Here is a 23,674-nt window from a genome sequence, read left to right on the forward strand (position 1 = left end):
GCTCCGCTTGGCTATGTTGAGTGTAGTTGGTGGCTTGGCTCGGTCGTTCCTTCCTTCCTAGGTTTCAGCAACGTAGTTGAACTCGAGGTCCGCTGATGTACTCGATTGTGGGTTGGATACTGATGTGTCGTGTATTGTAATAATTAGGTACTCGCCTACAGATATAGGTTATTAATAATAATAAATAATTAACAACTTCGGAGAGTTTTCAATCTAAAAAAATGGACTGTATTAAAATGATATACACCACACAACATAAAATAAATATAAATGATAATTAGCATCCGTATAATACATATGTGAGGGATGTAGGCGCCCACCTACTATATAATATAATATTGAACCGATTGCTCGATATTCGAGACAATATATTATAATAATAATACAAAACGCCGCGAAGGCAATATAAGAAAAATAAACAAAACAAATTACAAAACAATGATATGGTATCATAAACAATAATTTGTTGATATACAATCAATGATAATAAAAGCGCGTATCACTGTCGTGATACCGCGTTACCGGTTGTTGCCGCCGACCACTCGACTGTCCTTATGACCCTCCATGACGCCTGCTTGCCCGTTCTGATCCCGCGATCCACGTTGCTGGTCGATGGCTGAACCACACTAATTATGCATGTGATACGACGTCTCCTCGCCCAGATGACACATCGTACACACAGGCCCGAATGTCCGACGCACGTTCGGCGTCCGGTTAGATTGCACCCGCGCGCGATCACTAACTACCGATTATTAATCGGCCATCTTGCCCGTTACTGCTTTACGTACCCGCGTACTTCAAACAGTTATATTGACAATTTAATAATAACCGAGTCGCCCGTTCGCACTCACGACGTTACACAAAATTATATGCCACCGATGGCAAATGCACTGCACCGTATTGATTCCGTAATCAAATATGTCGAAAGGCGACGCGACGTGTAAATATGTTACGGACCGCGACTACGACAACGGCGGTGGGCACGGAACGACGACTGACTTAATTGCTACAAAGTCCGTGCACCGCGGCGGTAGGCCTCTGTTGGCGGCGGCCGGACGGGAAGCCGGTTTGCACTATACGGCGGCGGGGGGGGGTGGGGTCTTCTAGAAGATTCTACGCCTTATCGTCGTAGACCCACGACAAAAATAAATATTGTCGCCGCCGGAGTCGGCACCGAACATCCTCCCGCCTTTGAAAGCAGTGGGCTTTCAAACTTACTTTGTCCTGGTTTTCATATATTTGGCGCAGTCAACGGCATTACAATTATAAACAATACTAAGATAATTACTAATTATGTAAAATTTTAAACTATAACATTTTATACACGAACATTAAAGAAATCAGAATACAAAATAACATACATGGTGGTGGATAATAGACAAGGATATGGGACGTCCATACGCACCAGTACAAAGTGAACATCGTATTATACAGGCAGCTTGGTAACCTTGACAACCGGTCGCTTGAAAATACCGTCAGTTGTTCGAATGGTTACGACGCGGATGACATTGTCTGGACCTGGATGAACTTCCATGATGCGTCCGAGTTGCCACGACATCGGTGGATGATTGGGTGTATGAATTGCTACTAAATCCCCTACAGCCAGGTTCTCCATTTGTTGGAACCACTTTTTTCGTCCCTGCAGAGTTTGTAAATACTCATGGCTCCAACGACGCCAAAATGACTGAAGCGCCTGACGAATCAGTTCCCATCGTCTTAGCCGGTTGGTGACGACATCTATGACATTTTCCTCGGGAATAGCTAAGAGTGGTTGACCAATTAGAAAATGTCCCGGAGTGAGGGCTTCTAAATCATTTGGGTCACTCGACAGAGGTTGTAGTGGCCGAGAATTTAGAACACCCTCAATTCTTACCACTAGTGTTGTCAATTCTTCCAATGTGTATACCTGTGCTCCAATGACCTTCTTCAAGTGGATCTTAGTGCTCTTGATTGCGGCCTCCCATAGGCCACCAAAGTGGGGCGCGGCCGGTGGGTTAAAGTGCCATTCGCACCGAATCCGAGAAGAGATGGCTTGTCGAGCGTTGTTCGTTTCAAGCAAGTAATCTGCTTTGCGGCACCTACATAATTTGTGCCACAATCCGAGTAAATATTAGCTGGAATTCCACGACGCGAGGTAAATCGGTCCAAAGCCGCGAGGAATGATTCCGTTGATAGGTCAGTTACGATCTCTAAGTGTACCGCCTTCACTGCCATGCATATGAACAATGCCAAGTACGCCTTTTGGGTCCGCGCTCCACGCCGGCGGCTCTCCTTCACGATGAATGGACCTCCATAGTCCATACCCACGTTATAAAATGTCCGATTTGCGGTGACTCGGGAGGCAGGTAAGTCTGCCATAAAAGGTTTAGGAGTGCTGGCCCGATATTTTGAACATGGAACACATGAGTAAACTGTTCGACGTACAGCAGCCCGACCAGACATTATCCAATATCGTCGGGTTATCATTGAAAGTACTACTCTCGCTCCACCGTGTAACAATAGCTGATGATAATGCCGAATTATCAACTCTGTGAGATGGCACCGTTGTGGTAGCAGTATAGGGTGTTTCGCGCCGTCGTCCAGTGTCGAATGTTTCAAACGTCCTCCGACTCGAATTAATCCTGCTTGATCTACATAGGGAGCCAACTGAGCTAGAGTGACTGGTGCAATGTTTCTATGGGCTGCGATTTGCTTGTATAAATCGAAGTAATAGATTTGTTGAGTGTATTTTATGGCTCTATATAGAGCCTGGTATTGTTCTGCAAGTGATATAGGTCCCGTCAACGCAGGGCGCCTTCGAGTCCTATTGGCAAATCGAAGGCAATATCCTACCACACGTTGCATCCGAGATAAGAAAGAAAAGCGCTCCATCCAGTGGCCCTCTTCTTGGTGAATGTGCATTATACATTTTTCCGAATTTTTGAGTTCCGGTAAGTTTTCCAATGAAGCCGTGACCTCTGTAGCTGATACCACTGGCCATCGGGTGGCATCCTGACGCAGAAAGTCCGGTCCTGATAGGTGTTTGAAACACGACAACAATTCCCTAGGAAGCATACCTCTGGAGGCCGGGTCGGCCGGATTTTCAACCGTGCTCACGTGAGCCCACTCACAATTGGGCACCAGCGCGTGTATCTTGGCCACGCGGTTGGTCACGAATATTTTAAATTGCTTCTGCTCTCGCGTAAGCCATGCTAAAACAACTGTGGAGTCTGTCCACGCTCTAATTTTGTCAATGGGAATTATGTTTTTTAATGATCCATAATGGTGAGACAAAAGTTTGGCCAAAAGTAGAGCCGCACACAGCTCGAGCCTTGGAATTGTCAGAGTGATATCCGTTTGTGATGTCTTCAATGGCGCTATCTTGGTTTTGCAAGTAATAAAATAAACATGGGAGTGACCCAAGTTGTCAGTTATCCGCAAGAAAACTATTGCTGCGTAGCCGCGTTGTGATGCATCGGCAAACCCTACCATCTGAACTTCCTTGACTTGGCGGGTATCAATGTGACGAGGTAAAGATACGCGTGACAGCAACGGTAGCTCGTCTAGGAACTGACGCCACTTCACCATTAACGATGTAGGTAACGGAGAGTCCCATCCGATTTTCTCGAGCCATAGCTCTTGCATTAAACCTTTGGCCCACAGCAAGACCGGACCTAGAGCGCCAATTGGGTCGTACAGCCGTGCAATGGTAGATAACACAGTTCTTTTGGTTATCGACCCTTCGTCAGTGTTTAAGTGATATCCAAAAGCATCGGTTGTGGGATCCCAATGCACTCCTAAACACTTTCAACGCAATGTCTTTAGTTGGTGTGAAAGTCGGTTCTATTGCATGATCCTCGGCCGGTACGCACCTCAGCACGGCATCGCAATTACTTGCCCATTTTTTAAGCTCGAATTCGCCCCGCTGTAACAAATTAACGAGGTCCTTCTGTACGGCCAACAGTTCCTCTACGCTGTTGGCACCGGCGACTATGTCGTCAACATAGGTATTACTAATTAACAGACCCTTTGCCTGGGGAAATCCTGCACCATCCTCCAGGTCGAGTTGACGCAGACACCGCAACGCAAGATATGGAGCTGAATTTACACCATAAGTGACGGTTAGCAGTTGATACTCCTGTACTTCTACCTCCGGCGACCTACGCCACAGAATATGTTGATAGGCACAATCCTCTTCACGTACCCTGATTTGCCGATACATCTTCGCAATATCGGCGACGAACATGTACCTGTAAAATCTGCTGCGAAGTAGTACATCACTAATTTCAGTCTGTAACTTTGGACCAATGCATAGACAATCATTCAAGGATCTTCCTGATGTGGACTTCGCCGAGGCGTCGAAGACAACCCGAATCTTCAGTCCCTTTTCTTCATGCTTAACCACAGCATGGTGTGGTATAAAATATTTCCCCGGCACCGATGCCGGTTTCATATGACCTAAAGTTAGGTAATCATCCATGAACTTACGATAGGCGGTGTATAACTCCGAATCTTTAGCTAGTCGTCGTTCGAGATTGTATAGACGGTTCAACGCTAAACGGCGTGATGAGCCTAAATCTTCCGGGCTCCCCCCCTGAGCTCCCGCCGTTGGAATAGTCAATGGTTCCGCTAGAGCACGCACAGTCGATCGGAACGGCAGTGACACCACAAACCGTCCAGACGCGTCTCTGGTTGTTGACTTCTGGAACCATACCTCACATTGTTCATCCTCTGTTGTTAGGATATCTGGCATATTTGGTTCTTCCACAGTCCAAAATTTCTGTATTAAACGTTCGATTTCTGGAGTCGATGTAGCTGATAGTGCAACCATAGGTGGCGTTGGTAATTCATCCAATGCTCCCACCACAATCCATCCGAGCTGAGTGTTCATAGCGGACGGCAGACCCGTACTGCGAATAATATCTGCCCTGGATTGTAACATGTGTGGGTATAAGTCACTTCCTATCAACATGTCGATCGGCCCAGGTATGTCAAATTCCGGATCCGCTAACACCAAGTGGTGATATCGCTCACGTACCGCAGCAGGTAGTCTATCACTAGGTAGTTGCATTGTTATACGCGTAAGAATAATGACGCTCGAAGCACAGAATTGCGGACCTTCTGCATGAAGTGGAATGAACTGACATTGAGTGACCCCTTTGACTTTAGTCACTGGTTGTTGCGACAGTCCTGACACTTCTATTCTGCTTTTAATACACTTTAATCCTAATCGAGTGGCACATTCTGACGTGATCGCAGAAACTTGAGAACCACTGTCTAACAGAACTCGTGCGGTCTGTAATTTTCCCAAGCTATCGCGAACGCGCACAATAGCTGTGCCTAAAATCACCGTGGTTTCTGCACGCGCAGTACCCGAGAACTTAACTATGCTGTCGGTAGCATTAGCCTTGGTTTCTCCTGACTCCGTACTCTCCGTCGAGCCTTCAGCGTCACCGGACGCTGCCGGCTTCACCATGTCCAGATGTAATAGCGTACTATGCTTGCCGCTACAGCTTCGACATTTGAACGTAGATGTGCACGACTTAGCTGGGTGTCCTGACTTCAAACAAATAAAACACACACTGTTATTGCTTACAAACTTTCTTCTTGCCGCAACTGATTTTTGTTTAAATGCAAAACAACGATATAGTGGGTGATCTTGTTCACAAAAAATACACTTTATGCCATTCGAAGTCGCGGCGAATGAATGCTTCACCGGTGCACCACCCTTGCCTTTCTTAGCCGTACTCTTGACATTTTGCTCTACCCTTTCCGCAATAGTCCCGATGTTTTCCAATATCTTACATCGTTGTGAAACAAAATCCAACAGGTTGTCCAATGATGGTATTTCTGACTGCGGTATACTGGCTTCGTATAGTCTTCTGGTTTCGGTATCGAGCACCCGCGCACCGATATAAAATAGTAGAAATCCAGAAATATCGTCTATGCCTAACGCCTTGATAGCGGCGACGTTTTCGCGGAACGTATTGACAAAAGTAGCGAGCGCCGCCGTAGACTCCTTTTTGAGAGGGGAGAACGCAAATAATCGATCAATATGCGCCGTCGCTAATAATCGATTATTTTCAAACGATTTATGAAGAGCATTCCACGCGATGTTGTAATTGGTAGCCGTTAATGGAATAGATTTGATAACTGCCAAAGCCGGACCCACTAATAATGATTTCAACACATGAAATCGCTCAATGTCCGAATAGTGCTGGTTGTTGTGCACAAGTGAACAAAATATATCACGAAAAGAGCACCATTGGACTACGTCACCATCAAATTTTGGCAACTCAATTTTGGGCAAACCTATGTTGGTACCTGAAAAGGCTCCGCTCTCTTGACGCGGAATTCGATTTGTTATATCCGACGTTGGTCGAATTATTTCAGAAATCATTCGAATACGTCCAACTACTTCCTCCACCTCGTCCGTAATTAACAAGTCTGTATCATTAAAGTCGTCCTGTAATCCCGAATCCAACATAATATTCAAAACTTCTTGTTGCTGTACCTCGAACTGATTGACGTATTTGTCGAGTGATAAGTAACGTGCCATAAACGAAGAATGTTTTTCAACCTCCGTTCGCGCCTCTTGTGCTAACGTATCCAAAATCCGAATTTTTCGTATCGTCATATCACGAGCAGCACGCGAACGTAATAACATGCTCGGCTCCGAAGTTACCGAAACTGATTTGCGTTTTGGACGACCCATAATAAAGGTACCTATTAGGAGGATGTCGGGAATAATCTAAATAATAATAATAATCAAACAACAATACCTGCCTACGTGTTATCTAATTACAATAAGTACGTAATAATATTAAATATAAGTATTTAGATATATAAGTTTTACTAATTCTATCCGGTTCGAAGGACCAAATGATGTGTCGTGTATTGTAATAATTAGGTACTCGCCTACAGATATAGGTTATTAATAATAATAAATAATTAACAACTTCGGAGAGTTTTCAATCTAAAAAAATGGACTGTATTAAAATGATATACACCACACAACATAAAATAAATATAAATGATAATTAGCATCCGTATAATACATATGTGAGGGATGTAGGCGCCCACCTACTATATAATATAATATTGAACCGATTGCTCGATATTCGAGACAATATATTATAATAATAATACAAAACGCCGCGAAGGCAATATAAGAAAAATAAACAAAACAAATTACAAAACAATGATATGGTATCATAAACAATAATTTGTTGATATACAATCAATGATAATAAAAGCGCGTATCACTGTCGTGATACCGCGTTACCGGTTGTTGCCGCCGACCACTCGACTGTCCTTATGACCCTCCATGACGCCTGCTTGCCCGTTCTGATCCCGCGATCCACGTTGCTGGTCGATGGCTGAACCACACTAATTATGCATGTGATACGACGTCTCCTCGCCCAGATGACACATCGTACACACAGGCCCGAATGTCCGACGCACGTTCGGCGTCCGGTTAGATTGCACCCGCGCGCGATCACTAACTACCGATTATTAATCGGCCATCTTGCCCGTTACTGCTTTACGTACCCGCGTACTTCAAACAGTTATATTGACAATTTAATAATAACCGAGTCGCCCGTTCGCACTCACGACGTTACACAAAATTATATGCCACCGATGGCAAATGCACTGCACCGTATTGATTCCGTAATCAAATATGTCGAAAGGCGACGCGACGTGTAAATATGTTACGGACCGCGACTACGACAACGGCGGTGGGCACGGAACGACGACTGACTTAATTGCTACAAAGTCCGTGCACCGCGGCGGTAGGCCTCTGTTGGCGGCGGCCGGACGGGAAGCCGGTTTACACTATACGGCGGCGGGGGGGTGGGGTCTTCTAGAAGATTCTACGCCTTATCGTCGTAGACCCACGACAAAAATAAATATTGTCGCCGCCGGAGTCGGCACCGAACAGATACCAAAATTCTTCCTTCAGGTGACCCCACACCTGACACCAAAAGACGTGTAGTGATCCCTCACTGCTCGCTTATATTTTGAGTTCGTCGACGTTGATGGTTAATGTAGGAGAGAAGGTTGGAGAGAGACAAGTTGTATAAGTTATTTATAGTACTTTATTGTTAAGACAAAATAATAATAATTAAACATTTATAAAGAAATTAGATAAATTTGAGGACAGAGCGAAAAGCATCTGCCCGAGAAGTTAGTGACTGCGTGGTGCAGACTCTGTACTAAATCCTAATTTGCTATAGACTCTATCTTATATTTATATAAAATCTATATGTATAAAAAAATGTACACGGTAGAGCCCAGGAGGTGGATATCTGAAAGGGAACCGGAGCTGGACGTTGTTATTGCAAAACAACCCGAATTTACGATTGGCACTCTTCTTTATTGGCACTTAAATTATTATAGGTTTATTTTGCAGATATTTGATGTCGCAGTTTTAATTACGTCGTAAAACTCTAGGTACGTACATGTACGCGATTCTTGGAATCGAATAGTTGAAAGTTAATCTCCTTGTTGTTGTTGTCCTACCGCGGAAAGGTACTTAATATATTCGTAGAAACGCAGGTTTACTACACTAATAATAGTGATACTCTGATAATATTGTACTGTACTATCTGTACTACGGTCGGAATTTATACCATTCAAGTTATTCAACTATTGTGTTCGGTGATCAGTTTGCTCAGATTTGTTCAGTCGTCAGTGTTTGTGTAATTGTATATTTTATATTTATTATTTTATAATAAAGTCCTTAGAGCCTAGGCAATTTATTAAATTCAATAATACATTATCACTTATAACTTAAGATGAATTATCATCATACTGTTTTATCATTTATTTTGTTTCCATTTCTTTACGAACTATGTATATTGTAATTTAATCTGTATCACTGTACTCTATATTTTGTAAATAATATGTAATTGGGTTATCTAACCCATTAATTTAATTAAATAAAATTACACAATACCTACTTAAAACTCAGAATAGGGAAATTATGTCCCCAAAAAAGGTCATAGTCATATACTTTTTAATTGCGGCCTGTGTACTTTTAAAACGGGTATCTAAATGCTTTTAAATATTAAATAACGATAGACGCAAAAATTGTATAACGTTTTAATCATGAATAACGTTAAACGCAAAAATTGTATAACGTTTTAATTCTGAATAACGATAATGTAATGTTCTCGACAGCTTGGTACCTACTATCGTAGTTCTAATAGCAGATAAGTGGCTGCCGAGATATTATAGTTGCGGGTCGCAGACAATTTGTTTGATATTGTAGTCGTGGTTGATAATAAATAAAAGACAGTTGTTGTTTTATTGTGAATTTTATTATATTGTTGATAATTTTTCTAAGTCCAAAATATGCTCGTACAGAGTGGCGTGAAGGTGCTTGCACTAATGGGTGGTAGTACACGTCTGAAAACAGGCCGATTCGGGCTCCCTTTTATATGCAGTTCCCCGTACCCCTTGCCTATAGATACTGTATCTCGGCTCACGGATGTGGTTTGTGTGAACATCGTTCCAGCCCACGCCTTTCATGACTTCCAGTATAATTCTGTGTATTCGGTTTGAGATAATCACTAATATTTTTTATATTGGATATCGTCACGTACAGCGTATAGCGTTGTAATCAAAATAATCATATAGTATATATTTTTATATTTGAACATCTTCCGTACCCTTACCATAATTATGGTTCAGTGAGTTCCTAATATCTACCGTCTCTTCCCCAAGACATTAAAATGTAATATACAGAAAGAACCCTTACCTCCGTTTCTATTATCCGATGTATGCCGAATTACAGTATCTAAATTATAGTATAGTATAGTTATGTACCTGTGGGATTTGTTTTATTGTTAAGTAGTAACTTGCTTACTACATCTCCCCCTTTAAAAGTTGATTTTTATCGTCTAAATGAGAAAAATTAACTCAAACTTCCTCCATTAGTTCAAGCACTTTCCTATGATTACAAATTTTACATATATCAATTATTACATTACATTCAATTATTACATGTTTACATTTTATGTTTTACATCAATTACATCATTATATTTATATGGTACATTTCACCATATTAATTATTATCGACAGAATACAGGTTATGATTCACAATATTACAGTATATATTTTGCTTATTATCTAGGTTAGTATCTTATGTGATTAACAATATATTCTTTTTTTTTTTTTTTGTGTTTTTGTTTACATCAATAATCTTATCTTAGTGTTAATATAATATGTGTAATAATATTTTAATATAACATGAATTCTTAAAATCTATTACAATATATATTTTTTTTTCCGTGCAATATATATATATGATAAAATAGTGGTGTTTACTATATTTTATTTTTCCATTACCATGTTAATTATATTTTAAATAAGTTAGATTAATATATTTCTTATTCCATCACCATGTTAACTACGCCAATATATGCTAATATGTTCCTAACTTTCTTTTTTTTTTTCTTTTTTTTTTTTCTACGTTTACGTTTGCTTCTATATATATATTTTCCATTAATCACTATATCATTATATTTTATGCCTAGTTAATATTACTATCCCTATACTGTAATTAGATTGTATCTTTTTACTACAGGTCCAGACCAACAATAAACTATTGTATTCAAGTTTTATTACATGATCAAGACTAGTATTAAATCGATTCTATTCTATTCTATTTTCGTAATGATCTCATCTTGCTAATTGAACCCGTGTCGCCAGAGTGTGCTGCAAATCAAAGCATCCTCCCGCGACACTGGCTAAACTAATAAGATTTTGTAATTTCTTATTGTGAGTTATTATGGCCATTTGGTCCCTTGGTGATCCCGTTAAAAAAATCTGCTATTCACACGATTTTCCCAACCAATCACCAAACGATCAAATTCCAACATTTTTCTTAAGTGGTCAAACCGTTCGGTGCATAATAGTGCACCATTTGTCAGTCTCCAATAAAATAGACAAAATATGCCCCTATTATTTACCGCCCGATTCCTAATGTTATTTCTTTCTCTTTTGTTTTTCTGAAATTAATGAAATTAAAATTACTATTTGTGGTATTCTGTTAGTTAATTATTAATATCTAGCGTTACTTTTTTTTTTTTTTTTCTATATATATTTACTTTAGTGTGTTAATTAAGCTACTTTGTTATTTGCTATAATAAAATTTATAAATTCGTAAAAAATTATATTTTTACAACGTGGTGCTAGGTGCGTGGTATTGTCTATATAGGTTGGAATTGTTTCACCAAATTTTGGTACCCATATTCCTTAACCATTCTGTTAAATATGCATTTTGTAAATCTCACATCAGTCTTTGGGTCGTGAGCGTATGTTATTTTATGTTTTTGTGTACATACGCCGCTATGCGCTTCCGTTAAGTTCAATAGCCTACCCCTTTTCTGGATTCTACCTACATTGAATTCGAAAATTCTTTCAGTTATTTTTCCCCTCAATTTTTCTAGTATCATGTAGAAGTCCCCATCGAAATTCAAATCATAGCATCTGATATTTAGAACTTCTATGTGTCCTAACCCTAGCCTACTTAAAATATTCCTATCGTATGATCCCCCGAACAATACCACTACATTTATTTTATCTCCACGCAAAATATAATTTTTTATGAATTCTGGTGTTAGGTTATTTAATTTCGAATTCAGACTTTTGTTAAGTTGCGCTAAACAGGTCGTCTCCACTTCCTTTTTGTTGTGAAAAATCCGCCTTATCGATTTCTCTGCCAACTGTGTTTCACGAACAGTCATAATTCTCATCTGTTCGTGGAGTGGCAGGAGAAGCGGTTTCCCCTCGAGCTTACGAATTTTACATTTGTTTAGGCTGTTTGAGATTGCTCCTGATATTAGTACAATGTCTGTTCTCCTCATATTGGTAAATTCGAAATCCATGACAACGAACTTGACTTCCCTTCTAATTCAAAGTCGATAATATATTTAATGTCATTATTAACTTATAATTAGTGTATTTTATTCTAATTTACTATTTCTAACTACTTGTGTAATTATTTTCTATAAAGTTTCTAATACTTTCTACATATATATTCTAATCATATAATAACCTAACCTAACCTAATCATATATATTCTATCAAAATATTACTTCTTAGGTTATTTTATTTGAGGTGGTACATCCTCCCCTCCGAGTGTATTTTGCTCGTCTACCTTATTAAACTTTTGTTCAACCTTGACATCATCCGTACAGAGTTTACTTCTACCTAATCGTACCATTTCATATTGCGGACGTCGCAACGAAGTAAGCCTACATTTATACGTTATGTATATAAAAATGATTAACATGACCGAGAATACTATCAAGCCCAATGTTAAATAAAATAAATAGTTACGCGTATCGCTTACTTCTAACTGTCCTGATTGTGTTAATATTTCATTGTCGATTTGTTGTTGCACCTTATCTAACGATTGTGCTGTTTCGTGTATTTTTTCGAGTTTATGTGAATCTTGGTTAACCATTATCTTAGGTAGGTTCATACTCTTTATTCTATCGGATACCTTAAATGATATTTTTCCCTGTCCTACTTCGGGTATAAAGTTAACATAGTGTTTTGATTTTATTTCTTGTGTCGGATTTAAAATGATATCGTTTCCGTACGCTCTGCATTTTGAGCTTAACCAAATTAATCCTTGCTTCCGTATTTTTGTAATATATGGTTCCGAGTTTTCCCTACACGCAATAGTCAATGTTTCACCCTTTGTTGTGTATATCCAGGTGTTTGCATGTTTTAATTTATAAAATATGTCTTTCGATAATACTAGGACTCCCGTCTCGCATGTTTCTGGCAAGACATCCGGATTTTTGAATAAAGCTATCTAACATGGATTTTTGTTGTTCGAGTGTACGACTGGTGAAAACTCTGGACATATTGTAAATATTTCTGTTTCCGTACAATGTAAAAGCTGAGTTTCTGTGAACGTGGTATATTGTTCCCTATTCTTTGTAATCGCTACATATTGGAATTCTGGTTTTAAAACAATACTATGATTTTTATTTTTCATTCCGTTTATCATTGTTTCGACCGGCTGTGGTATTGGAAGTATTCTGAACAACGTGAGCTCCAATTCGGTAACCAGCGGAAGTTTTATTACGAATACTATTTGACTATCCTTATAGAACACTGCCATTTTTGTAATTTTACTTAACTCGTAAATTTCATTCGGATTTGTGCCCATAGGCAAATTTAAATTAATAGGTAAAGTTAACTTAATTTGCGTTAAATGATCTGCCATTTCTCGCGGTGTCATTAAACTTGGGTGTATTACCCCTGTCCTAGCCGCAGTTATAATAGCACCTATCGATTGCGTTTCCATTGAATATTGCGATAATAGTGCTGTGAATATACCATGTATTTTATTTGATAAAACTAATGCTTCTAACGTGTTTGTTTTGTTAATTACTTCGTTTATTATATCTTTTTTATTAACTAACTCATTGTATAATTTATTTATTTCATCCGATGTGGTACTAATCCCCTTTACAGTAGATTTAACTACCGTAGTTTGGTCTTTAAGTATGTGTAACATGCGTTCGTTAGTTCGTTCTATTTTACCTATTTCCTCCACCGATTCTTTTGCACATTCTTCATCACATACCCCGAATAATGTTTTCATGGCCGATCCTACGAAATTTATTAGACCCCGCCTTTTCCTACTTGTATACGTGGTTGTTTCCGATTGTTCGGTGTACCTACCTATCGATTCGTACATTTTTTCTCGTTGTAAGGAAATTTCTTGAAACATTACTTTAAAGATATTGTCTAGCCTAGAACACATTTCAAGTGTTGTTGCGCTGTTTTTACAAAGATTAGTTATTATACCTATTTCCAATTGTAATTTGTCATGCCTAAGGTCATAATTTTTTAATGGTAAATACGTGATCAGTTGCCAGGTCGCTCCTGTCAACCGAACTGTACCGTAATTTTCATAATACATCAGTGTTTGATTTCTAAATTCTTCCACCTTATATGGAATTTGACCATGTCCTGCCGTAATCAGAGATAACCTAAAACAATATATATATACACATTAGTTTCAAACTTGTTTTATCTTGTTGAAATAATCTCTAATATATATATTATTTCCGTTTCATCTCATCGGCCTGGACAAAATACGCGTACTTATTGTGTCTGAAATTGAACTAATTAATTTATAACCTGTTGTTAGTGAGTTCCGGTGGTTGCTTGTTCGTTCAGAATATGGTGGCAACTCCCACCGTTCCTATACCGCCAACCGTCAAAATTAATTAGCTCCATCCCATTTTTTTCTATCTTTTTTTTTTTTTTTATTAATTTTTTTTTCATTACTGACTATCATTATTATTCCTAACTATGTACCTATCTTCTACTTCATTAAAAATACTTTCTATAGCTATATTACTAACATTAAGTAAATTCGTAACATTGTTTTCATAATCACTACTATTTATGTTCCTATAATTGTCAATATTACTGTCGCTATCGCTAAATCCGTCTAACTCGTCCATATTACTAATTGTATTATTCGGTGTTATATTTTCTAAACTATCGTTATCACTATCACTATCCGACCACCACAGTCCAGCTGCTTCAGTCATATTAATATTTCTAATGACAGGCTCCCGTATCCTATTGTTAGCCATTTCCCTACTAATACTACTATTAATGCTTATATTGTTATTACTAACATTATTTTCAATATTGTCGCTATTTTTTAGTATATACAACCTATGATTGTTAATATTCAAATACTGTGCCCATGTTACCCTGTTTATTCCCTTATTCAATTCCCAAAATTCATTGATGACCCTTCTTGCCAGTGCTATATTGTCATTTAATTGTTGTTCATCTTCATTGCCCGTGGTTACAGGTGGTTCCGTGCGGTTATATATTATGCTCGCTACGCCTATTGGTTTAGCTCCACCTCGGTCAGTCATTCGATTGATGTTCAGGTGGTAACAAAATGGTATTGTTGATACGTTACACGCGTATGGGTTCCGGAACCAATCCCATAACGTTTGACATAATTCTACGATCTCCGCTTCCGGAAACCTGCCAGGAGGGATGTTATTCCTATTTCCGTAGTAATTGTCAATTAACGTCCTAAGATTATGTGTAGTTTGTCTCATAGGCTCCTCCCCCGCATATCGGTATATCTCCATTTCACCCACGTACATATCATTTTTTTTTTAATACTATTACCACCAGGCGACCTCCCGCCTGAACGCTCAAAATCATTTCGAATTCCGGTTCTTCATTTGTACTGTTACTGAGTTGCACTAGTAGCTTAGTCCCATCTGAATCAATGATCACCAGTGCTGTTATCTCCTCTTCCCTACAAGTTTCCTTTTATTATTTTTTTTTTCTATTTAATGTTAATCTAACTACTATTGTGTTTACTATTTCTACTTCCATATTAAAAATAATTTCTATCTACGTAATTTTCTTAAAATGAAGCTTGTGTCATGCTTGCATGTACTAATTTACTAGGAATCCGTTACCATGTATACTTATCCTATAATAATTCTATTTTTTTTCATACATTAATTATACATGTTCCAATAATAATTCTGGTTCCGGTATACACTCCAGGTGTTCGATTAATTCCCGACAATATCTATTTCTGATTCTGCTTCTTGACATGTCGTAAAGATATGTTGCGATGCTTTGTTCCATTCTTCTTATTTTGTCCTCTGAGAAAGGGTTAGTCAATTGGCTGTTTGCTTTCTGTATATGTTTCGTAAAACATGGTGGCATATTACTTCCGTCACCTATCGTATTTTTGTCATGTTCCCCGTTCATAATGGCGAGTTCCAGTTTGGTACAGAATAATTTGTATGTTTCCCTATAATTAGATTTTCTATTAGTTAATTATATACTACCTAACTTTGTTTGAATTTGATTAATCCTAATTTAATTTAATCTCTATATTATATATATATATTTTTTTTTTTAAAGTTGCGAATTTACTATATCGTCGCGGGCTCGTATTGTATCCATTCCCGTACATTCTAACGTTCGTACTAGGTATCGATATCTCTCCTTCCTGACTAATCTATAGTGCCTCACTATAGTTGTCATTATCAACAGCATTATTATTACTATTATTCCTAGTATTCCGCATAATATGTATAGGTAATTAATTACACGTTCCTCTGGAATGCACACAACTGCTTTCTCATTATTTTCCATATAATAACTGTCCTTCGTTGTTTCGTAATTTATATTTTCACTTTCTGTGGTCCTCCAGTGTTGCATTGATGTTTCGTCCGTAATATTATTTAATTCGTCATTCGATATTGTACGTCCGGCTCTTGCTGCCCGTGTAGTGTGACCTACTGTGCTAGTTACGCTCTTATAATCATTGTTTACTTCCGTGGCGTTGAACTCGATTGACCCAGTTGTCATTGCTGTTATGTTTATTTGCATTGCACTGTTTTTGTCTACTTCTTCCATATCTCTTATCTTAATAAAATTTAAAAAATAGTCTGATTCCATTTTGAATTGTTCATAATATGTTCCATTTTTATTTTTTATTTGTACTACACATGATTTTTCCATGAGGTACTCATTTTCAAAGGGATATGGTTGAGGTACACTTCCGTGATATGGCGTGCTACATATAATTTGTAACGATTCCATATTACATTCATTGTATTGAAATTGTGGCATGATTATTGTGTCAGATTGATAGTAGTCTATTCCTACCAGATTTCTTCTATAATTATCTTCGTTTTTATAATAGATCTTGATTTCTGACCCCTTGCCGGAATTTGCATTTTCCTGGCTTTTTACTGTTCCAATTGCTATCGTTATTAATGAAATCCACCTATAATATCCATATATTTTATTCTTCATATTAAAATGCTATCGTGAGCACATCCCACGCCGACTTATCGTTTAATGTATACCTAATTTGTGTACTATAAATATTCCGTATCCTACGCTATATCTATACTATATATATGTATATATTTTACTGTGTTGTATGACTACATTTTATCTTATCCTATTATTACTTAATTATTTATAATTAAAATTTTGTTATGTGTTTATTCGATTTCTTCGTTATTCACATTATTGTCTTCGTAATATAGTTTCACATCGTTTTTGTGTACTGTCACTTTTTTGCGATTTCGCGATATAACTACATTTTCTGAATCTAATACGTCCAGTACTTCGTATGGTCCCTTCCAAAGTGGACTTAACTTATTTCTTTGAGTATGATCTTTAAGTAAAACCATATCATTGATTTTTAATTCTTCCGTATTTGTTTTCCTATCATAATATCGTTTATTTACTTCTTTATTCTTTATTAACCTGTTCCGTGCAATTTGATGAGCTTCCTGGAACTTTTGTTTAAGATCGTATACGTAATCGTCATAATTGTACCTAGGTTCCGGGTTTGCTTTTAGTTTAACTGGTATGTTAATATTCTTGCCATATAATAACGCGTATGGCTGGTACCTTGTGGACGTATGTTCCGTAGAATTGTATACAAACATTGCGTAAGGTAAAAGCTCATCCCAATTGTCTAAACTTTTACTTACATAGTGTCTTAGATACTCTGCCATCGTTTTATGAGAACGTTCCAACGCGCCGTTGCTAGCCGGGTGATAGCCGGAAGTCTTAATCTTATTTATTTTTAACAATCTACATACGTCTTTGAAACAATTTGACATAAATTCGGTGCCCTGGTCGCTTAAAATTTCATCCGGTATTCCATGTATACAGACAAAATTTATTACGAACGCTTTTGCCACCACGTTAGCGGTGTGACAAGGTATTGCTACCCCTAGGCTGAACTTTGTTAAGTCGCATTGCATCGTGAGTATATAATTGTTACCTAAACCGGTTGTAACCAACGGTCCCACAATGTCTAAAAATACTTTTTCAAATGGTTTCGTACTAGTGGTAGTAATTACCATTGGATATTGAATATGTTTGTTAGTATTTTTATTCATCTGACATGCTGTACAATTCTTTATATATTCTTTTACGTCCTGCTTCAAATTCGGCCAGTTAAATTGTTTCTTTATTTTCTTCACGGTTTTGTTGATCCCTAGGTGTCCACCCAATACTGAATTATGTAATTGTTTGAAAATTACTAATTTTTCTTCCCCGCTAAACTCTAATTTGGTACAAATTATTATCTCTATGTTTGTATTACGAAAAATGTATCTTATCATTGATCTAACTTTTGCCCAATCTAGTCCGTCTTGTCGTCCTAATTGGTTCATTGCTAATTTGGTTAATTTATGTTTTTCGCAAAAGTACTTAAGATTTAGTAAAGCAACGTGTAAATTTTGGTACGTGGCTAATTGTTTCTTTTTCGTTTTTGTTATTAAAAATATTATGTACCTATCTCCGCTTTTGAATTTTACGACGTCGCCTAAATCTTTATGAGATTTTAATTGCTTGTCTCTACCAAATCTCATTTTTAATTCGTAATTAATACCTGATCGAAAATTATAATATTTTTCAATTTCAGATACTATGTGGTACTCCGACGGACTATTTATTAGTTCGCCGTGTACTTCTTTAACGTCTTTATTAGATATTACTGTTGTTTCGAATTTTTGCATAAAATTATCATAACTTTCGTCCTTAATTTCTGTAATATTATACATACGCGATAACGCGTCGACATTGGTGTTTAACTTGCCCATTTTGTATACTATCTCATATTCGTACTCCTCCAATTGTAGTCTCCACCTTGCCAATCGGGATAATGGGTCTTTCAAATTAAATAGCCATGACAAAGGCCTATGGTCCGTAAGAATTGTAAATTTTCTACCATATAAATACGGTCGAAATGTTTTTACGCCGAATATAATCGCCAAACATTCTAGTTCCGTTGCCGAATAATTACATTCCGCCCTGTTTAAAGTTCTAGAACTGTAAGCTATTGGTAAATCCGATCCTATTTTACCTTGAGATAATATTGCACCTAGCGCCCTACCGCTAGCGTCTGTCGTTAGTATAAATTGTTTTGTAAAATCCGGATATTGTAGAATTGGTTCTGAACATAATATTTCTTTTAATTTATCGAAAGCTTTTTGACAGTCTTCGTCCCAATTGAACTTTACGTCTTTTCTTAATAATTTCACTATTGGATTAGCAATAGCACTATAGTTTTCTATGAATTTTCTATAATACCCACTAAGTCCTAAAAAACTTTTTATTTGTTTAACGTTTTTAGGAACCGGAAAATCTTTTACAGATTTAACTTTTGCTTGGTCCGGTTTGATCCCTTCGTCACTAATTACATGACCTAAAAATAAACATTCCCGTTGTAAAAAACTACATTTGTCCGGTTCTATTTTTAGATTGTGTATACGTAATCTCTCGAATACATTTATTAATTTTTCATTGTGGTCTTGTAAATTTTTAGCATACACTATTATGTCATCCAGGTATACTAAACACTTCATTCCTATCAACCCTGATAACACGTTTGTCATCATTTTTTGAAATGTCGCCGGAGCTGAACTTAGACCCATAACTAATCGTTTAAATTGATAATGCCCTTGTCCCGTCGAAAATGCCGTAAGTTCTTTTGATTCTTTAGCCAAAGGTACCTGAAAATACCCCGATTTTAAGTCTATCAAACTGAACAGTTGACATTGTCCTAATTGGTCTAATATTTCCGTTATATTTGGTAATGGGTGAAATTCATTTAAAGTTACTTCATTAAGTGCCCTAAAATCGATAACTATTCTGAATTTTTGTTTCCCCGAGGCGTCCTCCTTCTTTTTGACTAATATTAATGGTGCGTTAAACGGACTCATTGATCTTTCTATGATTTCATCTTTCATCATTTGACCTATTTGTTTTTCTATCTCCGGTTGTTGTGAAAACGGTAAACGATATGGTTTTTTATAAATCGGTTTCAAATCCTTAGGAACCTTTATTACGTGTTCTGCTGCCGTAGTACACGTAAGATTATCCCCTTCTAAATAGAAAATGTCCGCGTAATGTTCACATATTTTTATTATCGAATTATATTCGTGAACTTGAAGATGATCAGTACGTATCAACGCCCTGACCCGACGCGAGCGTTCAGTGTCAATTGTGTTTATACACCGTACGCTATCTGTCAAAACATCCGTGTCGTATGAAATATTACGCACTTGACCTACATTTATTTCCTGTGTCATTTCAGATATATTTAATATGCTTATTGTAGTTTTGTTGTTTTTGACTGTATTGTAAATATTCGCGCAATATACGCCCGGTATTAATTCTTGTTTATTAATTAAAATATTTTTATTATTCATTTCTGTATCGGGTATATCGATTTGTACTATTGTCTCTGAGCGCGGGTTTAATGTAAAACAGATGTCACTATCGCTTCCGGTTTTATTATTATTTATTGTTAGCGTGTTATTAGCAACGTCTATTACTGCATGATTATCTATTAGAAATTTATTACCAATAATTCCGTCTGCCAGAATCGGAAAAATATTGTTTACAACATAAAATTGTGTTTCGAATGCTTCATTATTAATTATTAATTCTATTTCTGTTTTTCCTATTGTAGAAACTATTTTTTCATTGATGCCTTTCAAATAAATTTTTTCGTTTTCGTTAATTTCAGTGTTTCCTTTTAATGCATTAATTTTAATTATATTTAGATCCGCCCCAGTATCGACTAATAATTTAATTTGATTCTTATTAAAACTGGGTGATTCTAAAGTAATGTGGTTGTCTATTAATTTTGCTGTGATGTGGAAAATCCTGTGTGTGGGTCTTGAACTATTTCTTGGACCAATCTGACTCCCACTGGTGATGGTCCGTTGGCGTTTCCCGACGTGCTTCTTTCGTTTTTCTGTTTTGTATAACAGGTTGAAATTTCATGACCTATCTTATTGCAGTAACTGCAAAGTACGCCCTGAGTATTGTTATTATCCCTACGAACATTATTGTTGTTGTTCGCATGGCGCGTGCCGTTTACACGATTATTGTTGTACGTATTTTGTTGCGCATTAGGTCGATTGCTCCAGCAATCTCGTGCTATGTGATTAGATCTACCACAAGTGTAGCATCCGGTGCTTCGGTTAATATTATTTTGTTGTACATTATTGCCATTGAAATTCCGTCCATAGCCGTTTCCGCCTCGTTGACCGCCGCGATTAACCATGTGTGAGCCATATCCGCTCTGATTATTATTCCCATAGTTATTGCGGTTGTTGTGATTAACATATCGGTTGTTATACCCGTTGAAATTATTATTTCTATTGCTTTGATTTGAATTACCGTTTCCTCCGCGATTAACTGCGTTATTTGTATTACCACTATTTTGTCGTTTTTCCTCGTTATTGACGTCCGCCTGTTTTCCATTACCGATTTGTCTCTGCAATTTATCCATTTCTACTTTTGACTCATATTCGAGCATCTCATCGATCGCCGTTTTGAAACATTGTTCCAATGTACTGGGATTTCGACTTTTCAATACTGTATATAAGTGATGAGGTAACCCTGTCATAAATATGATCATTGCCTGTTTCTTTGTTTGTTTTTTCACTATATCTGCCTCGGCCTGAGCTAGACCTATCGTACTTGCCGCGCAGAGTTTATAATATAACTCTTCGATTCTACTAGCGAATTTTGCCACACTTTCTCCCTCGGCCATACGTGCCGTGTTTAAAGCTATTGATAAGGCCCTCTCCGATACTTTTTGTTCGAATGCCCCTTCTAATATTGTTTTTATTGCTCCCCATGTTTCTAAATTTCGATATTTTGTTACTTCTAACGCATTTCCCGTTAACTTAGAAGTAATTATTTTTAATAATATCGGTGTATCTGCTTCCGTTGTTTCTTTAATTGCGATTTCACAAATATTTATAAATTCGGCTACGTCCTTTTTGCCCGTGCAAATAGGTATCATAGAAATTGCTTTATCTAAATCCATTTTACTCATTTTTTTCTTAACCACTGACTCTAACTGCACGTGAATTACGCTTGAGTCTGACCTAGTACCTAAACGACCTACGGTTTGTTTTCGTGGCGCGGTACCTATCTGTTCTGTTAAACTATGTGTTCTTACTAAATTTTTCCTAACAGTTTTAACTATGTTTTTCCTAGTTTGTTCTAAAAATTCTTTCTTTACAGCGTCTTTTAAAACTGCCTCTTTTAATTCTTTCCTAGATTTATAATTTTCGACTTTTATTGAACTGTCCGCAGAACTAGTATCAATATCTGAACTATCGGATTCTGACATATATTTACCTAAACATTACATATATATAATTTTTAATAAATTATATCTACTAGGTACTTATAATTTATATCTACTAAATTTATTAATATCCTATCCGCGTGAGTAATTACCAAAAGTATTTACTCTACATGTATATACTATTATTGATTTATAAACTAATAATTCGTAACTACCGTCACCAAAATTAATAATACGTAAAAATTATTACTTATAAAATAAATATCATGCACAAATAATAAAAACAAATTACGTAAACGCACGTCGTACGTTGGATATGGATGAGTACCTATCTAATAACACGTAAAACGTTCGACCGCCTATGTTACGCGTGTTAAATTTCGATACGGTATTCCCTCACCCGTTTCCCTCGCCTTGTTCCGCGATGTTTTTTTTATGCGTACGCGCTCGTACTACGCTCGAATATTATAACGAAAAATTCCCCGGTTAGCTACTCCGTAAATCCCTCTAATAATATTCGACTTCCTATCCCCTATTTCTATAGACTATAGACTATAAAAGTATTATTACTAATTTTTCCTAAATGATTTAATTTCCTAATTTACGCGCTTTACCATTTAATCTTCTAAACACTAACAATTTTTTTTTTTGATTTCTAATAATTATTCTATCAACTTATTCTTAGTAATGTTATACTATTTCTTATCCTAGGGCCCCTATAATTAATCTCTCTCTTTTTTTTTCAAAACTTTTCAAAATTTGACGTCAATTACTTTAATAAGGTCATCTACTGCCTTTTAATTCAAAATCTCTTTTTTTTTTTTTTCAATATATATCACTTAAATTCTCTCAACAATTATATTTCAATTCAATATTCAATATTTCACTTTAATCAATTATTCTCATATATAATTCAAAAATGCTACGCGCGTGCATCAATTTCCTAGATCAGCCTATCGCTGTCTACTTTAATTTATTAGATCAGTCTCCGCTGTCTATCACAAAATATCATAAAACACTTAGGTCAGTCCCTGCTGCCTATCACAAAATACCATAAAATTCTTAGGTCAGTCCCTGCTGCCTACCATAAAATACCATAAATACTTAGGTCAGTCACTGCTGCCTACCATAAAATACCATAAAATTCTTAGGTCAGTCCCTGCTGCCTACCACAAAAATCTCAGATCGGTCCTTGCCGTCTATAAAAATCCTAGATCAGTCTACAGCTGTCTATCATAAAATACGTATATAGTTCTTCCCAAGCTTGTTTCCTATTTTTTTTTTCTTTATTTAATTTTATTCGAATATTTTTCCCTAATATTTTACACCACCACCAAGTATAAAATAAACGCTGATATATATGTATCAACGTGAGACGTGCACTTCAAGCTATACAATTTTAATTTTAATTATCTATCTTCACTTAATTAATATACTCACAACAACGTTGTTGCCACTGCTGTGTTCATTTTCTTGATTGACTGCTGGCCCGTCTTGAATTTGTTCGTTGATCCCGGAG

General features: G+C 37.0%; 4 protein-coding genes across 4 annotated transcripts; all 4 read right to left on the reverse strand.

The window, feature by feature from the left end:
• Positions 1-205: 205 nt before the first annotated feature.
• On the reverse strand, positions 206-3,054 carry LOC132937571 (uncharacterized). The gene is made up of 2 exons (XM_061004390.1): positions 2,185-3,054; positions 206-2,110 (listed from the first exon to the last, which is right to left on the reverse strand). The coding sequence occupies exons 1-2, from the start codon at positions 3,052-3,054 to the stop codon at positions 1,427-1,429; spliced, it is 1,554 nt and encodes a 517-aa protein (XP_060860373.1). The 3' UTR covers positions 206-1,426.
• Positions 3,055-3,724: 670 nt separating this feature from the next.
• LOC132937587 (uncharacterized) lies at positions 3,725-6,616 on the reverse strand. The gene has a single exon (XM_061004391.1). The coding sequence runs from the start codon at positions 6,614-6,616 to the stop codon at positions 3,725-3,727; it is 2,892 nt and encodes a 963-aa protein (XP_060860374.1).
• Positions 6,617-10,472: 3,856 nt separating this feature from the next.
• Positions 10,473-12,078, reverse strand: LOC132937338 (uncharacterized). Its single transcript, XM_061004162.1, has one exon. It carries the CDS (start codon positions 11,873-11,875, stop codon positions 11,198-11,200), a length of 678 nt encoding a protein of 225 aa, XP_060860145.1. The 5' UTR covers positions 11,876-12,078; the 3' UTR covers positions 10,473-11,197.
• A 3,074-nt stretch (positions 12,079-15,152) lies between these two features.
• Positions 15,153-21,888, reverse strand: LOC132937604 (uncharacterized). The gene is made up of 3 exons (XM_061004392.1): positions 21,219-21,888; positions 15,945-16,084; positions 15,153-15,320 (listed from the first exon to the last, which is right to left on the reverse strand). Exons 1-3 carry the CDS (start codon positions 21,886-21,888, stop codon positions 15,153-15,155), a joined length of 978 nt encoding a protein of 325 aa, XP_060860375.1.
• Positions 21,889-23,674: the final 1,786 nt, after the last annotated feature.

The sequence above is a fragment of the Metopolophium dirhodum genome, chromosome 1, assembly GCF_019925205.1.
Source record: "Metopolophium dirhodum isolate CAU chromosome 1, ASM1992520v1, whole genome shotgun sequence".
Taxonomy (NCBI): Eukaryota; Metazoa; Arthropoda; class Insecta; order Hemiptera; family Aphididae; genus Metopolophium; species Metopolophium dirhodum.